Source organism: Elgaria multicarinata, chromosome 5 (assembly GCF_023053635.1).
Source record: "Elgaria multicarinata webbii isolate HBS135686 ecotype San Diego chromosome 5, rElgMul1.1.pri, whole genome shotgun sequence".
NCBI classification, from domain to species: Eukaryota; Metazoa; Chordata; class Lepidosauria; order Squamata; family Anguidae; genus Elgaria; species Elgaria multicarinata.
The window spans coordinates 135,840,027-135,858,954 of NC_086175.1; the positions used below are offsets into that span (position 1 = coordinate 135,840,027).

Consider the following 18,928-nt stretch of genomic DNA (forward strand, 5'->3'; position numbering starts at 1 on the left):
GGATTGTTACATTTATATCCCGCCTTTTTTCCTCCAAGGAACTCAAGGCGGCGTACATAATCCTCCTCCTCCATTTTATCCTCACAACAACAACAACCCTGTGAGGCGGGTTGGGCTGAGAGTCTGTGACTGGCCCAAAGTCACCCAGTGGGTTTCCATGGCCGAGTGGGGACTAGAACCCGGATCTCCTGACTCCCAGTCCAACACTTTAGCCACTACACCACACTGGCTCTATTATAATGTGTTAAAGACAATGTATTCGATCCAGCTGTGTCCATCTGCCAGCGGAACTGGCACTTATAGAAGATCAAATTCCCCCTGCTTTGACTCCCCTGTTATTCCTCAACCACCGACCCCCCATTAAAGGCAGTACGTCACAGCAACCCAAACGCACATGCAGACAAATTCCCAATAAAAACCTTTATCTGCCTAACACTGCTTTGTTACTTCCGAAAACACGCTACAGAGGGGCAGGGTAGCCGTTTGCCAGTTGCTGCTCCTAGGAGTGGGCCGGCTACTCTGCCCTACAGGTAGAGATGTAAAATTTCCAGAAATTTTGAAGCCATGGAAAGAAACCCGTTTTTTTCAGGGGGAAACGGAAATTTTCAGAAAAATTGAAATAATGCAATATTAGCACTTTTTTTTACAGATTTAAAGTCTCTTTGTTACTTCAGGAACATAAAATGTAATTATGTCCAAGTTGGTCTGGCATAAAATTATTAGATTTGGTATATTAAAACTAGTGTATTCAAACATTATTACAAGTTTAATTTACTTCTTTTTTTTTTTTTACTTTTTTGGGGTAACAAATAGAGCTACAAGCTCCTGAACTGTTAGGAACACCTGAGCTGTAAAGAACCTCTTTGGTTTGGCCAGTTTATGAGGAGCAGGCAAAACACAATTTTAAAAAACAACTGAAGAAACCACCACCATTAGTAACAAAGAAAATTATTTCTGTCTCCGCTAGTCCTCCAGTGTCAAGACATAAAGCCCCCATTCCCATAAAAAGAACTAAGAAAAATTGGGGGGGGGGGGGGTTTAGACCAAGATTCAATGAATATGCATGAAATTTAATCAGACTCATTTTCTGACCTGTAGCGATCACTATAGTCCCTGCTTCCGTGGCAGTGCTGCCCCCTAGAGGCAGAAATGCATCTTGCTCTTGCATTTGAGAGTTGTAGTCTCAGTTTGCAACCTAGGACTTGCTTGTCCTCAGTGCACAGACATTGTAATAATCTGATACTGTACATAGTTTTTAGAAATCATTTGGAGAAGTAAATATCTGAACACCTTGTCTTAAACATTTTATTCATCATGCTAAAATAAAACATCCCACAATCCGTTTTTTCTTTTTTCCCCAATTTTTCGGGGGGGAAACGGGGAAAACCCCGGTTTCCCCCAAAAAAATTTCCGGGTTTTTTTCCAGGCCTTCACATCTCTACCTACAGGTACTGGGGGCGAGGGGGGGCAGGCTAGCAATGGTTACCAGTACAGCAGGGTTGGGGTTGTTAGTAAAAACGGCTTGGAACGCTTATGCTAAGAGGTGCTACTTTGTGGGGTGGGAGAAGCATGATATAGGAGGAAGGTACAAGAGAGGCTCAGGTGCAGGAGCAAGCATAGGGAGCAGCGGAGCAGGAGACTAAACTGAGGCCGGCCCTCTGGCTTGGTCCCGTCCCTCTTCCTGGGAAGGTTGGCCAGAGGCTTGAGTGCGCCGTCTGTCCCGCATCTGAGCAGATGCATCACAGTGGGCCCTTGGATCGACAGGATCCGTGACCAGAATTACAAGCTGAGGAGGAAGCAGGTGCTGCAGGTGGTTGGTGTATCAGAGGCACACGGGGATGACGATGCTGGGCACGGGAGGGGCGTGGCAGCACTACCTGGGGTGCGGCATCCTGGAACGGATGGGGACGGCACACGGGTCGGGGCTGTGGACCCGGAAGAGCCTCTTGAAGGGCTACTAACATACGGAGAACTTCGGCCTGCTGATCCAGGATGGCGTCCCGCTCGCCCAGGAACCTCTCAAAAACGCGATCGGAGGCTTCCGTCCCGTCACGGAACAAGTCTTCCGAATCCCGGACGCTGTCAGCGATGCTCCGCGTCGCCCAGATGGTCAGGAGTCGTTCGCTCGCTCTCCTCCGGTTCTCCTCGGCATCCAAATCCTGGAAAAGTTGGAAGAGCTTCTCGCCCGATGCTTCAGTGGCTTCCACCAAGGCCCGAGCGAGCTGCGCACGGTCCGTTTTCCGCCTGTCGCAGAAACGTGTCGCCCTTTGGGAGGGGTTGGCGAGTGGACCCTTCGGCTCCTCCAGGCTTTCCTCAATGGACTCGGCAGCTCCTGGAGCTGGCCCTGCCACAGCCGGCTGAGACCGCACCTCCACAGTGGCATCTTCCAGCTCAGCCAATGCCTCTCCTCCTTCCACAAGGGAGAAGCTGGTGAACGTCGGGTCGCTCGATCCTGCAAACTGGTGGCAGAGCTCACGTTCAAGGAGAGGGGACGGTTCGCTGCTGCCCACCGCAGCCGAGTCTGGGAGAACTGTTCCGACAGGATCGACCTCCGCTTGGGGAGCGGGGGCTTCGGTACGAGCCAGAGACTGCACCCCCGTCTCGTCTAGATCCGCTGAGTCAAGCTGCGCGCGCTGCTCTCCTTCCTGGGAAAGGCGCCGCAGAAGACGAGGAGAAAAAAGCACGCTCTCTTCACTGCCAACTTCCACTTCTTGCTCAGGGTGGTCAAGCTCAGAATGCGTTTCCCTGGGCAACGTGCCCACCACCGCCTGCTGGCCGGCAGCGCCCCCACCCTTTGCAGCCCCGAAAGCCTCCGTGACATCGCCTTGCGTCACGGAGGGGGGCTGGGAGGTCAAGGAAACGGTCCTCGGCGCGGCAGGACTGTCTGTGGGGCTGCTCGCACTTGAGGAGCGGGGAGCTGAGGAACCCATCCCAGACGTGGAATGGGCAGCTTGGGGTGGCAACAGAGGAGGACTCCCGGGGTGTCCTGTGCTGCGGATGGGCTCCACAGGGGGCACCTTTGGGGCTGGTGCAGCTTCGAGGGGACAGGACACACTAGCAGACGGGGCCCCGCACTGCTTTGCAGCGCTGGAAATCGGTGGGTGCGCCGGGTTGGGGTCAACGCCGTCAACGCCTTCTCTCCGAGCGGGCAGCTGTTTCGACAACCCTGGAGTTAGGGTCCTGCTTTCCAGGGACTTCATGAGATGATGCCTGGCTCTCGGGGAGAACTGCAGGGGGATCCCGCTGCCACAGGTATAACCAGGAGCGGCGTCCCTTCTCCCAAGCAGGATAGGCACCAGCTTGTCATAAAAGGGCAGGGTGGGCAGCTCTACCCCGGAGCACTTGCTGTGCGCGGTGATCTCTTTGAACTTCCTCTTCAAGCTGTGCAGCTTCTCCCTGCACTGCGAGGGGGTGCGCGCGAAACCCCGGCGCGTCATCTGCTTAGAAAACCACCGGAACAGGGTCTCGTATCCGCAGGTTTGAAAATGTCCCCGGGCCTCTGGGCTGCCCCACAGGTCGATGAGCGCTCCGACTTCCTTATCCGCCCAGAGCTTAGCACGCATTCTCTGGGCTTGGCCTTCTTGGGCAGTGGTTGCCTCAGAGAGAGCCCCCGGGGCTGGCACATCCGTCTCCTGTGACGCCTGTGTGAAAGGAGCGGGAGCGGGAGAGAAGAGTGATGAAGCAGCAGAGTCATCCTCCCCCAACTGGGTTAGTGGCTGGAGAGCAACAGGGCGCACACCGTGTGGCAGAGTGGCTAGAGTGTCGGACTGGGAGTCGGGAGAGCGGGGTTCTAGTCCCCACTCGGCCGTGGAAGCCCACTGGGTGTCTTTGGGCCAGTCACAGACTCTCAGCCCAGCCTACCTAACAGGGCTGTTGTTGTGAAGATAACATGGAGGAGGAGGAGGAGGAGGAGGATTATGTATGCCTCCTTGGGTTCCTTGGAGGAAGAAAGGCGGGAGTTAAATGCAATAAATAAATAAATAAATGAGTAAATAAATAATAAACAGGGGAGTCAAAGTACGTGAAAGCCCATGGGGGTGGGATGCTTTGAAGTAAAATTCACCCACTGAGGCAAGAGGCATCCGTGCAAGCCAAGGGGATGGGTGGGGAGGCTTCATAGGACGGGGCAGTGGCTGAATTGTTACAAGGCAGTGAAATTTACCCGCTAAGCGAGCCGGGGAGTTAGGGGATGTTTGGGCGTAAAAGTAACCCACTAAGAGAAGTGGCATCTGAGACAGCTCAGGGCAGGAGGAAAGCAAAGGGTCGCTGCTTTTGGAGCAGGCAGGGCAAGTGGGCAGATCCTGCGCTGAAGCACCAGTGAAACTGGAGTAGGAAGGGAAGAGTGAGGATAGTGCAGGGCAGATCAGGGGAAGCAAGACCACGTGGAGCGGCTGGGATTTTTCTGGCCACGCTGGCCAGCCGATGCAACAGTCTGTCCCAACGAGGCTTGCTGAAGCCACACTGCCAGGTTCAGACATCACGAGAAGACACCCTGAGAGCACGCCACCCTGAACTACCCAGCAACGAGCCATGGGTTCTCAAGGTGACTTCTGTGTAGCTGGCAAACCACGCTGAATCGTCCGTGCACGTCACGGTAAGTCACGCTGGCACAAATAAGCCCCCCCCCCCCCCGTGGCTATCGTGTCATGCCAGCCCAGACAAAGCCTATAGAAAGAGATGCTTCAACCTCAACTGCCTGTAACCTGACCATATTGGGTATCGCCTCTTTGAAAGTTCTAGAGAGATTAGTAAACAATCTCAAGACTGGCAGAGGCTGCCCAAGATGAGGGTAAGGAACACACATTCACACTCGGTTCATTTCACAGCCTAGGGCCAGGGTGGTCTGAAAGCAGATCTCCGGGAGTTCTGGACTTCAACTCCCAGCATTCCTGGCCTTTGCCCATGCTCGCAGGGCCTTCTGGGTGTTTTATTATTTATTTGTTACGTTTTTATACTGCCCATCAGCTGAAGCTCTCTGGGCAGTGCACAATTAAAAACCATAAAATACAAGTGTTGACGTCCACAGCATCTAGAGATCTACTTTCTGACAACCCCTAGCCTAGGGGACCAAAAAACTGATGACCACTTTCAGCTAGTTCTCCATACCTGGTCACTGCCCCAATGGCCCAGCGTGAAGATTCCCCTCGCACTCCTCCGCCCCCCCCCACCTCCCCCCAAAAAAACATTCTCAGAGAATGGCACAGAATTCGGAGGAGAGGAGGGGTCTTTCAGGAAGGAGCCAAGCACAAGAACCAAACCTGCTCTCCCTCCACACTGGACATAAATGCAGAGGAATCGAGGGTGAGGGTCTTGTCTAATTAAGCTAGGCTTTGGGAGGGTCTGAAGTTGCAAGACAGACTCATTCGCAGGTCAACAGGAATCATAATAATGTCTGGATGCGATGCAAAGCCACGTGAACTGCCCAGAGAGCTTCGTCTATGGAGCGGTATACAAATGCAATAAATAAATAAACAAATGTGGAGCCTTGCTTAGCAACCTTCATGTCTACCAGGATTTGAACACTATCTGTAATGAGCTTCATATAATCCTAGGAGAGAAGTATTTGACACCTCTTTTAGAAGATCGCCCACAACAATCAGTGCCGGACCTGCGCCCGGATGTAACAATGGACTGGATCATTACATAATCAATGGAAATTCAATCCAGAGAAGACCAAGATGCTGTTAGTGGGTGGTTCTACTGAGTGAAAGGCGGGTGTCCAGCCTGTTCTGGATGGGGTCGCACACTCCCTGAAGGATCAGGTTGACAGCTTGGGCGTTCTCCAGGAGTCATCACTGTCACTTGAGGCTCAGGTGGCCTCAATGGCACAGAGTGAAACAACTGGGCTTGTTTAGCCTGGAGAAGAGAAGATTGAGGGGAGACATGAGAGCACTCTTCAAATCCTTAAAAGGTTGTCACACAGAGCAGGGCCAGGATCTCTTTTCGATCCTCCCAGAGTGCAGGACACGGAATAACGGGCTCAAGTTAAAGGAAGCCAGATTCCGGCTGGACATCAGGAAAAACTTCCTGACTGTTAGAGCAGTACGACAATGGAGCCAGTTACCTAGGGAGGTTGTGGGCTCTCCCATACTAGAGGCATTCAAGAGGCAGCTGGACAACCAGGGATGCTTTAGGGCGGATTCCTGCATTGAGCAGGGGGTTGGACTTGATGGCCTTGTAGGCCCCTTCCAACTCTACTATTCTATGATTCTATGAGTACCTTCTAACAGCTTTGGATGCTGGCCCAGCTATGGTCCCTTCGGGACAGGGATAACCTGGCTTCAGTAGCAGGCAATTCAGTAGTCGTCGTCACGTTTCACATAAGAGTGAGCACAGGTTAAAATGAGCCGAAGATCCTAACTGGAGATGCGGCAAAACGTTCCTATATCGCAGCAGGAACCTGAGAAAACGTTGTGGAAGGCGTATAGGAGATCAAGCGTATTGACGTTCCACTGAACTGAACCTTTGGGGTAATTATATCATTAGAGCGCTCTTTTGGGCCTCGCAGCCCACGTTATCAACCCGAACCTCAATCGAAGGAAGACCTACCAGCTCTTTAATCCTTTTTCGGTGCCTGCTGTGAGGGTTGTTCAAATGGCTCGTGAGGTCGAATATCGTTGGTACGGCGTTGTCTCGTAAAACCGTCCTGTAGGGGCTCTGAAAGGGAAAAGAAAAGACTTCCTTTACCTGACACCGCCATCATTTTACAGCGAGTTTTTAAAAGTGGTGTGTGTGTGTGTGTGTGTGTGTGAGAGAGAGAGAGAGAGAGAGAGAGAGAGAGAGAGAGAGACCCACAAGAGAAAGCAAAATGGCTTGCGATATGGCTGCAAGAAAGGCCAATGCTATTTTGGGCTGCATTAATAGAAGTACAGCTTCCAAATCACGTGAGGTCCTGGTTCCTCTCTATTTGGCCCTGGTTAGGCCTCATCTAGAGTATTGCGTCCAGTTCTGGGCTCCACAATTCAAGAAGGACGCAGACAAGCTGGAGAGGGTTCAGAGGAGGGCGACCAGGATGATCAGGGGTCTGGAAAGAAAGCCCTATGAAGAGAGACTGAAAGAACTGGGCCTGTTTAGCCTGGAGAAGAGAAGATTGAGGGGAGACATGAGAGCACTCTTCAAATACTTAAAAGGTTGTCACCCAGAGGAGGGCCAGGATCTCTGCTTGATCCTCCCAGAGTGCAGGACACGGAATAACGGGCTCAAGTTAAAGGAAGCCAGATTCCAGCTGGACATCAAGAAAAACGTCCTGACTGTTAGAGCAGTACGACAATGGAATCAGTTACCTAGGGAGGTTGTGGGCTCTCCCACACTAGAGGCCTTCAAGAGGCAGCTGGGAAGCCATCTGTCAGGGATGCTTTAAGGTAGATTCCTGCAAACAGTCAAGGCTTCTAGCCATCTGAGCTCTTAGAGGAGCGATGCTGCCACCCGGTGAACGTTGTGCAGTATCTGTACTCTGCATGTGCGATTCTACTACGAGCCATTTCTCAAAGGGCTGCACGGAGGCACCCAATGCTTTAAAACATAATCAAATTCTAGACAAATGTAGTACAATGAAAACCACCTGCCTCTATTACCCAAGTTAATTCACTTGGCCATTTAAAACATTTTTTAAAAAAACCCATTCTGGGCCCATAAAACGCCACTCGATTTTAAAGATGGAATTTCCCCCAGGAGAGTTTCAGGCGAGACTCTTCACTGAAATCTAGTATTTCCAACAGGGAGGCTCCAATCACTTTCCTCCAGCACACGATGCAGCGATTCCCAGAACGCCAATCTACCTCTGCATGTTTTTGCATTTAAGTAACCCAGTGAGGCTTAAAAGCACTGAAACAAACAGGTTAGGCACGGACGGGAGACGGCGGGACTCTACCTACACATTCCAGTTCGCTGCAAAATCCTGGAGTTTAATGTCTTGCTATCACAGGCAGAGCCGGTCAATTAGTTACAGGCAATAAATCAAGTCAAGAAAAGGCATTTTGCTTGAGGAGACGTTGCTGTTAAGGATTTATCTCCTCCTTTTGACATACCATAAAGCGGAAAAAGAGAGTCCAGTTACATGTTACATAGTAAACAGAGGTTATTACTGTTACTTCCTTTCACTTACGCTTCGACATATCATTGACGTTTCAAAATGCTTTGCGCACAGTCTGTAATGCTTGTTCAGTTGGTCTGGCGTCTTATCTTCCAGATCAGCCCTTCGGCAATTCTCCACCCACCGCTGACATCTGCAAGGGAGGCAGAATTTTAGCTATTAAAATGCTTTGCAAAACAGTCCTCAAACCATGTGCTGAAATAATAATAATAATAATAATAATAATAATAATAATAATAATAATAGTAAGAACAACAACAGCAACTCAAATGATGAAGGGGCTGGAGCATCTCCCCCTACGAGGAAAGGTTACGTCAGCTGGGATTGTTTAACATGGAAAAAAGGAGGCTAAGGGGAGACATGATAGAGCGGTACAAAATGATTAGGGCTGTGCACGGACCGCCCGCTCTGCCCGGCAAGTTGTGGATCAGGCCCGCTTCGCCCCGCCTTGATCCGCCTAGGGTCCGCTCCGCTCTGCAGCTCCATCTCCGAATCGGAGCTCCGCAGTGGGGGGGGCGCCAGGCAAGGCCCCCCTCCCTCCTCCCCCTTACCTGCTTCCGTCCCGGCCCGCCGCCAGCTTCACTAGAGCCCACGGTTCAACCAGGAACTGTAGGCCCTGCTTGCGGCCTACACTTCCGGGTTGAGCCGCGGGCTCTAGTGAAGCTGGCAACGGGCCGCAGATGGATGCAGGTAAGAGCCCCCTCCCCCTTACCTGGCTCTGCCGCCGCCGCACAGGTGGCGGCAGAGGCAGGGCCAGGTAACCACCCCCTCCTTCCTCCCCCTTACCTGCATTTGTCCGCGGCCCTGTGGCTGCTTCAACTGAGCCCAAGGACTCAAACAGGAAGACCGGGCCGCGGCCTGGTCTTCCTCTTTGAGTCCTCGGGCTCAGTTGAAGCAGCCACAGGGCCGCGGACGGATGCAGGTAAGACCCCCCCCCTTCCCCTTACCTGGCTCTACCACTGTCACCGCATGGGCTTCGTCGTCAGCATCAGGGCCAGGTAAAAAAAACCTTACCTTTTTTGAGGAGCTCCGGATCGAGGCGAAGGATCTGCCTTCACCTCGATCTGCTCCGCGACGCTCCACTGCTCCCCCGATCCTCTTCGCCTCCGCCTTAAGGGGAGGCGAAGCACCCCAATCCGCTTCTGCTTCTCCGGTCCGAGGAGAAGCGGAGCACAGCCCTAAAAATGATGCATGGTGTGGAGAATGTGGACAGGGAGACATTTTTCTCCCTCTCTCAAATACTAGAACCCAGGGTCATCCCATGAAGCTGATGGGTGGGAGATCCAGGACAAATAAAAGGAAGGACTTCTTCACACAGCGCATAGTTAAATTATGGAACTCACTACCACAAGATGTAGTGATGGTCACCAAGTGGGATGGCTTCAAAATGGGGTTGGATAAATTCCTGGAGGAGAAGGCTATCAATGGCCACTACCCCTGATGGCTGTGTGCTATCTCCAGTATTCGAGGCAGTAAGCTTGTGTGCACCAGTTGCTGGGGAACATGGGTGGGAGGGTGCTGTTGCACCATGTCCTGCTTGTTCATCCCTGGCCAATGGCTGGACTAGATGGACCCTTGGTCTGATCCAGCATCTGGGCACTTCTTATGTTCTTAATAATAATAGATGAAAAGGTGTCTGTGAGCCAAACATATTGACCCATAGAGGGGAGTGCCCACTGCATCTCTGCATGATTGCCTGCACTGAAAAGAGAAAAGGCCCATTAGCCTCAATGGGAAGTGCATAATTCTGCCAGAACTCTGCACTGGACACATCCAGAGCATTCAACAGACATGCAGTGGAATAAACCTGGACTTAGGTTGTGGGCTCTCCCACACTAGAGGCCTTCAAGAGGCAGCTGGACAGCCATCTGTCAGGGATGCTTTGGGGTGGATTCCTGCATTGAGCAGGGGGTTGGACTCGATAGCCTTGAAGGCCCCTTCCAACTCTGCTGTTCTATGATGCTATGAGTCAGGAGGTGAGGCCAGATCACTGTCCCATCCAGAATCCTACAGAGAAAACTACTCAGAGGGTGGGCAATTCTTATTCTCTTGCACCCTAAAAGTCAAGCTTTCAAGGGTGTTTGGAATGAAGTGAACCACCAATATTATGCAGGGGAAAACTGCCTTGGCTATCAGAGAAAAATTGAAACTCAGCATTCAAGCGTTGAGATAAATTAATTCTTTGATGTCAATGCCTGAAATGAGCTCCACTGTGCATATTCAGCTTTAGTCACTGGCCTTGAAGAGAAAGAATTAAGTGCAAATAGAACTTCAATGAGGACCTCGCTCCAGCTTTCTGCAACCTGGTGCCCTCCAGACGCTTTGCACTGCAACTCCCATAATTTCCAGCCAGCATGGCCATTGGCCAGGAGTGATGGGAACTGGAGTCCAAAGCACCCAGAGTGCACTAGAATGGGGAAGGCTGCCTTACCCAACTAAGTAAGATGGCGCTGGTTTCATTATTCATTTATTTACTTATTGCATTTTTATACCGCCCAATAGCCAAAGCTCTCTGGGCGGTTCATTGCCTCAAACAATATCCCGGCCTCCTGTGAGAAAAGCAAAGAGAAAGAAATACACCTCAAGAGAGAGTTTCCTTCTGTCTTGCAACTGTTCATGAATGATGGCCTAAAGACGGGAAGTTATTCCAGCAAACTAGGACGCTGACATGACGTTTTCTATAATTTCCTTGTTGCCAAATGGCCCTCTGAGGGCAAATTCATACATCCTAAATATCAGATCAGATAACAAGAACCATCAATATGATTTTTTTTCTTTTCTTTTCTGGAAATAAATCAGAAGAAATCCCGCTGTAACCATGTGGACTAAGTCTTCCAAATCCTATTTGTACATAATGAAGTCGCATTAATTTGTGACTACTCCCAGGTTGGCAGATTCTTATATTCGACAAGAACGCTAAAAAATAATCTGTCAGGGATGCTTTAGGGTGGATTCCTGCATTGAGCAGGGGGTTGGACTAGATGGCCTTGTAGGCCCCTTCCAACTCTGCGATTCTATGATTCTATGAATGCACAAGATACTTTACTATGCGTATTTAGACAGAAAAAAGTCCTACAACATGCTGGCTGAGGAATACTGGGAGTTGCAGGGGTTTTCTCCTGTCTAAACGTGCATAGGATTGTGTCCTTAAGGAGCTAATCAATATGAATTATCATTATTATCATTATTATTATTTATTACATTTATATACCACTCCATAGCTGAATCTCTCTGGGAGGTTTACTTAAGTTAAAAACAGTGAACATTAAAAACAAATACACAAAATTTAAAAGCATAAAATACAAACAAAAACAGACAATCGGTTAAAAACAACTATTTTGGGGTCAGTTGAAAAACTCAGCAGATGTTGTTAAATGCCTGGCAGAAGAGAAAGGTCTTGACCTGGCGCCAAAAAGATAACAATGTTGGCGCCAGGCGAGCCTCATTGGGGAGATCATTCCATAATTGAGGGGCCACCACTGAAAAGGCCCTCTCCCTTGTTACTATTCTCCCAACGTCCCTAGGGGTAGGCACCCGGAGGGGGCTTTAGATGTTTAGCAGTGTACGGGTAGGTTCATGTCGGGAAAGGCGTTCCATCAGGTATTGTGGTCGCAAGCCGTGAAAGGCTTTATAGGTTAAAACCAGCACCTTGAATTGGGCTCGGAAACATACAGGCAGCCAATGCAAGTGGGCCAGAGTGGGTCTTATATGCTCGAAACTTCTGGTTCTGGTTACGCATTACAATGCATTAGACAGCCACCTAAGACTCAAGTCTCCCAAAGGATCAATTCAAATCAAGTCTGTACAAAACATTTAGCAGCAGTACACATCTCTGATGATTTTTGTACTATGCCAAGTGTGATATTTTGTATAGATGTGCAAATAAAAAAAAGGATGATAAATCAATTAGTGGCAGCTTTTGATACTGTAATTAACTTATAAATTGTTTGACCTATAATTTATGACACTGAAGTGTTCCCTGAAAACGTTTACATCAGGAAAGAGGACAGAAATTATTGTTTTTGGCTAGAAAACACATAGGCTGGGTTCACACAACACGCTAACCCAGTATGGATTATCATGTTGTCTGAACACAGCACGTTTTCCGCTTGCTAACCATGCAGTGTGGTTTATTTTTCTCGAACAAACCACCTTGAGAACCCATGGCTTGTTCTATGATTCTATGTTCAGGGTGTTTAACAAGCTGCACTGCATGGTTAATGAGCAACCCCGCGGAAAAAGTGCTGCGTTCACACAACATGATAACCCACAGATCAACAACAACCCACACTGGGTGGGTTAGCGTGTTGTGTGAACCCAGCCTATAGCATGCATTACATAGACAGTTGCCAGCGTGTGACTTGTTACACGGGTGGTAGCCACCAGCAATCCAGAGGTATTCTACTGTATCCTTGCACTCATCTAAGCAACATAATCCAACCCGAGTAGGGCGCTCCCTCTGCTGCTGAAAGTGAGCAGAGCTACGTCAAGAGTGATGGCTTTGGCACGTTAAGAACATGCTGCACGATGGAATGTCACCATTACTCACAGCTGGGGATGTATCTCCCCCATTCCCCAGCTGCCACTGCAAGAAAATTTCCAGGACTTCCTCAACTAGCCGAGTAGACTTTAGGGAAGGTTGATAACTACAGCCATTTAAACAGAGTTCTCAGCGAGGCAGTAAACCTGTGCCTGGGCTGAATAATTTCATAGAGACTCACGTTAACATTTTCCTGCACTTAGAAGTCCAGCCTAGCCTTCTCCCTATCATGCTAGCTTGTGATCTGTATGAATATATCTTTTCATGAGAGTGCATTCCATCACTGAGAGTCGGTGTGGTGTAGTGGTTAGAGCTTTGGATGGGACTGAGAAGAACTGGGTTCTAGTCCCCACTTAGCCGTAAAGTATACCGGGTGGTTTTGGGCCAGTCACTGAACCTCAGGGTTGCTGTGAGGATAAAAGGGAGAGGCAATAAATAAAATCACGCGAGCCGCCACCTACAGTCCAGAAATAGGCTTCCTGCCTCAGAGAAAACCAGGCATCGGTATAAGAAACAAAGGCCAGACTTACACTCCTGTCTCTTAAAAGCCTCACTTTCATGTTCTTCACCTCTTTCCCTCGAGTCTCCCATAAATCTCAAGGCACACAAGAGCATGCAGCCCACCTCTCTCATTGACACCTACTCTGCTCTCACCCTTCCACAGGAACACCTGATACCTTCAGACCCAGGTTTCATGTAGACCTGTCACCTATATTAGTAAAATTACACTGGTGTTTACTTCTCCCAAAAAGAGCCTCGTGTGGCGCAGAGCGGTAAAGCAGCAGTTTCTGCAGCCGAAACTCTCCCCACGGCCTGAGTTCGATACCAGGTTTCAGGCAGTCGACTCAGCCTTCCATCCTCCCGAGGTCGGTAAAATGAGTACCCAGTTAGCTGGGGGAAAGGGAATCACGGCCGGGGAAGGCAATGGCAAACCACCCCGCTATAAGGCCTGCCAAGAAAACGTCAGCGAAAGCTGGCGTCCCTCCAAGAGTCAGTAATGACTCTTGCATGAGAGGTTCCTTTCCTTTTTCCTTACTTCTCCCACATGCACCTGCAAACAAAGCAGCTTTCCCAAATCCCTTCATGGCTGTGGGTATCAGAGAAAGAAATGGAAGCATGAAGCAGTGCAGACAGAAGTGCAAACAGAAGGTATGTGTGACAGGCACATAAAATGATACAGAATACATGTATATTTGGGAGCATCGTGGCTTTGTGTACATAAGCAACAGAGTTACAAGAAAATGTACGTAAGGAGAGGAAAGACATGCATATACAGACACCTCCCCTGCTTTTGCTTAGACTGACAGAGTTCCTCAACGTACGTCTACTTGTATAGCCATACAACTCATCCCAACATCTCACATTCAAATATACTTCTGCAGAGCCTTCTCAACATCACATAAAGATCTAATGCATCTCTCCCCTGCAGAACACACCTCACAACACACACACATCCACCTACTTCCTGACATTTCTTCCTGCACATGGCTCTCTTCCTTTCACTCCAACACACCTTCTTACCTTGACTGTCGCCATGTGTGTCGCTCCTATACTTCTGAGACTCAGACTTCTATATTCATAAGTATGCATGCATATGCACACAAACCTCTCACTCTGTGTGCAGAAATATCCGCCCTGCCAACCCTGCTTACAGGCCTCTGGTAGACCTACCCATTTTGACCCCCACCATCGGTACAGAAGCTCCCTATATATAATCAGTCAGCATGCCATGTGTAAGAGCCCCTGCTTATGCAGTGCCTCAGTCCAGACAACACGTTAGTCAACGCAGTGTGAAAACTCCACACAGCGGTTGAGTTTTTAGGGGGGTGCTCACCACACAACATGTTCTAACTCCACCGTTGTGTGACTGCGGGCTACCATGGAGTTGAGTAAAATCCATCCCAGTGTTTGATTGACAGTTCCCCCACCCTCTCTCCTCCTGATATTATCCCATCAGCCATTGCTGCAAAAAAATAAATAAATAAATTCCTGACGGCTCTCCTATAACGGCACTCGCTCCTTTCGCCATTCTTGCCAAAGAACTCTGAAGCAAGTAGGAAAAGTCAACGCAATGCAATGGAAACCGCCATGTAACACAACAGTTGTGCAGGAACTCTCCTCTGCACAGTGTGGTTATTCTGCATGGAGCATTTTCCCAAAACAAACCTCTGTCATTGCATGGAGTTTTCCCTCCAGACAATACATTTCTCAGCGGTGATGTAAAAACTCCACCGTGGAGTTCTAAAACCACCATTAAGAAACGTGTTGTCTGAACTGAGCCAGTGTGGGGGACTTAATGGAACTCTTATAGATTTCTTCCAAACGCATAGTGCAGAACAGCCTCTGTATCCCTGCAAATAATAGATACTTTGGGAAAAATCACAGGTACATATGAATGCCAGTATTTACAACATTACCTCATTTTCCAGCTCTCATGATCACCACATTTCAAAAATTCCCACATCTAGCCACTGTTGTTTTTAATTAAGCCTACACATATTGTTCCAACATACCTAGACATATAGACTCATAAAGAGCCACTCACCTGGTCTAAAAGTTACCTCCGAGGAACCAGACCGAAAATGTTTAGGTAAACTGGAAGAGAATTCATTCTCTTTTGCCTTTCAGACTCCACACAATGACTAGATGTACTTATGTGTAGGCAGGGAAGAGCTTTTGTGGACTTCTTTGCAAGGCTACATACTTGCCTTATCCATTATTACTCATGCAATACACACACACACACACACACACACACACACACACACAAAAACACACAAATACACACCATCCCATGCTGCGATATGAAGATAATACTACTATACCTTGCAGGAGTGTTGTTACCAATACTAGGATAATATTTATGGCAGACTTTGAGAATTCTAAAGCAATGCATTACCACCAGCCCAAAATGCCTTCGCATCATTCCGTGGGTCCAGGGACAGAAACATGGCCATTCAGAGACGCTGGGGACTGAACCCCAGCCTCACATATAAAAGCGTGCAATCTACTACTGAGCTAACCTTCTAAGAGCCTCCTTCGGCCATTGTGATTTTTAATTTCTAGAGGGGTAGGCATGTTAGTCTGTTGCAGCAAAACAACTTGGCTCAGCAATACTACAAACGAGAAGGATCTTGGAATTGTTGTAGATCGCAAGCTGAATATGAGCCAACGGTGCGATATGGCTGCAAGAAAGGCAAATGCTATTTTGGGCTGCATTCATAGAAGTGTAGCTTCCAAATCTCATGAGGTACTGGTTCCTCTCTATTCGGCCCTGGTTAGGCCTCATCTAGAGTATTGCGTCCAGTTCTGGGCTCCACACTTCAAGAAGGACGCAGACAAGCTGGAGCGTGTTCAGAGGAGGGCAACCAGGATGATCAGGGGTCTGGAAACAAAGCCCTATTAAGAGAGACTGAAAGAACTGGGCATGTTTAGCCTGGAGAAGAGAAGATTGAGGGGAGACATGAGAGCACTCTTCAAATAGTTAAAAGGTTGTCACACAGAGGAGGGCCAGGATCTCTTCTCGATCCTCCTAGAGTGAAGGACACGGAATAATGGGCTCAAGTTACAGCAAGTCAGATTCCGGCTGGACATCAGGAAAAACTTCCTGACTGTTAGAGCAGTACGACAATGGAACCAGTTACCTAGGGAGGCTGTGGGCTCTCCCACACTAGAAGCCTTCAAGAGGCAGCTGCACAACCATCTGTCAGGATGCTTTAGGGTGGATTCCTGCATTGAGCAGGGGGTTGGACTCAATGGCCTTGTAGGCCCCTTCCAACTCTGCTATTCTATGATTCTATGAACAAAGAGTCTTGTGGCACAATCAATCTTAAACAGTTACCATTCCCAAAACATTCAGTTCTCTCTTAAAACACAGCTTAAATCTTGCCCTTCGACCCTTAGCATATGTCTACAGATCTGCCAATTTAAGGTTTGACATTTTATGCATCTGATCAAGTGGACAATATCCATGAAAGCTTAGAGCAGGATAAATGTGTAGTTTTTAAGGGGGCACAAGACTCTTTGTTGCTTAAGGGTATAGCAATCACGCCCAACGCGGGCGAGCGTGATGAGCGTCCAGCCTTCCTCCCAATTTTGAAGATGAAAAGTTGGGCAGGGATCATCTTAGCAGCTGGAGGGCTGGGGATTGTTAAGCCAAACTGGGCCACATTTCCCAACCCAGCTAGCCTTCTGTGCGCACTCAGGAAAGACCATGCAGGAGCAGATAGAGTTCCACAGAGCTCACCCTGTGTCTGCCTCAGGAAAGCTGGCAGTGGTGTGAGGATTGGGCTCTGCTGCCTAACAGATCCACTTCCTCCCACACCCTTCCCCAAGAAAAAGGCGGGGGGGGGGGGGGCTTGATGGGTATGTGGGCCAGCCAAAAACTGTGGACACTTGGCAAATATTCACAAGCCAAGCAATGTCTACACATGCACTCAGCTGTTTCGAACTGGAACATAGTAGAATACTAGAGTTGAGGAGGCCTTGCAGGCCACCTACTCCAATACCCTGCTTCATGCAAACATCCACAACTAGAGAATTCCCAACAGGTGACTAACCAGCTTCTGCTTCAAGCAAGGGAGAGTCCCCCACCCTTCTAGGTCACTGGGCCCATTGCTGACCTGATTTTAACATCAATCTTCTCGATCCTCCCAGAGCGCAGGACACGGAATAACGGGCTCAAGTTCAAGGAAGCCAGATTCCAGCTGGACATCAGGAAAAACTTCCTGACTGTTAGAGCAGTACGACAATGGAATCAGTTCCCTAGGGAGGTGGTGGGCTCTCCCACACTAGAGGCCTTCAAGAGGCAGCTGGACAACCATCTGTCAGGGATGCTTTAGGGTGGATTCCTGCATTGAGCAGGGGGTTGGACTCGATGGCCTTGTAGGCCCCTTCCAACTCTGCTATTCTATGATTCTGTTTACCCCAAATCTACCTCCTGTAACTTAAACCATTCAAGCCTTCCCCCCTTCTATTCTGATATCTGGAAAGTGCCATCACGTCCCCCTCAGTCTTCTCTTCTCCAAATTAAACATATGCAGTTCGTTCCAGCCTTTGCTCACAAGATTCATCTCCTACACTCCTGCCCAACTTCGTTGCCCTCCTCTGAACCAATCTGCCTACATCCTTCTTACAGCAGAGTGAAAGATTATACTGGGGGTGAAAGGACAAGTGAAAGGAAGGAGTTCTTCGCCCAGCACACAGTCAAACTCTGATATTTCATACCACAAGATGTAGTGCTGGCCACTAACCTGGATGACTTTAAAAGGGGGTTAGGCAAATTCATGGAGGAGAAGGCTAGCAATGGCTACTAGTCCTAATAACTCCAGTATCAGAAGCAGTTGCTGGGCAGCATGAACAGAAGCAGGTTGCACTCATGTCCTGCTTGTGGGCAGCTGCTCAGGGGGTTGGACTGGATGGCCTTATAGGCCCCTTCCAACTGTGTTATTCTATAATTCAGTGATTCATTCACTGTATGAACCGAATGCTGGACTACGTGGAACTTTAGTCTGATCCAGGAGGACTATTCTTAGGTTCTTTTGCGTTGCCCGAAGACGTTTTCTCTCTCTCTGATCTGTTCTGAGCCTACTGTCAGCCATTTACAACTGGAGCGACTCCCCGCTGAACGAAAGGTTAAAATAACTGGGAATGTTTAGCTTGGGAAAATGGAGGCTAAGGGGAGACCTAATAAAGGTGTAGAGCAGAGCTTTCCAAACTGTGTGTCACGACACGTTCGTGTGTCGGCTGCAGGGTGTATGTGTGTTGCACGAACGTATTACAACTTACGTATGCGTCCGTATCTCTTATAAGGGGTTAGTTTAACCTCCGGTTTGCTAGTAAAACTGAATTACTGTGTTGCGAAATGATGCATGTCATAGAATCATAGAATAGCAGAGTTGGAAGGGGCCTACAAGGCCATCGAGTCCAACCCCCTGCTCAATGCATGTTTCTTTCTAAAGCATGTCTAAAAAGTGTGTCACCAACATGAAAAGTTTGGAAAGCTCTGGTATAGAGAATGTGGATTCCCTGGTATAGAGAATCCCTCTCTCACAATACTAGACCCCAAAGGCGTCACCCCATGAAGCTGAATGGGGTGGGGGTGGGGAAGAGTCAGGACAGATCAAAGGAAGGGCTTCTTCACACAGCACGGAGTTAAACTATGGAACTCACTACCACAAGATGTAGTGGGGGCCACCCATTGGGATGGCTTTAAAAAGGGGGTTGGATAAATTCCTGGAGGCGAAGGCTATCAATGGCCACTACCCCCTATGGCCATGTGGTACTTCCAGTATCAG

General features: G+C 49.0%; 1 protein-coding gene across 1 annotated transcript in view; it reads right to left on the reverse strand.

The window, feature by feature from the left end:
- Positions 1-18,928, reverse strand: part of THAP12 (THAP domain containing 12) — a 34,179-nt gene that overhangs the window by 14,544 nt on the left and 707 nt on the right. Inside the window, exons 2-3 of the mRNA XM_063127235.1 lie at positions 8,105-8,225; positions 6,550-6,657 (exon numbers count right to left, since the gene is read on the reverse strand). Of these exons, the coding sequence (XP_062983305.1) occupies positions 6,550-6,657; positions 8,105-8,225 (229 nt within the window). The remainder of the gene's footprint in view (positions 1-6,549; positions 6,658-8,104; positions 8,226-18,928) is intronic.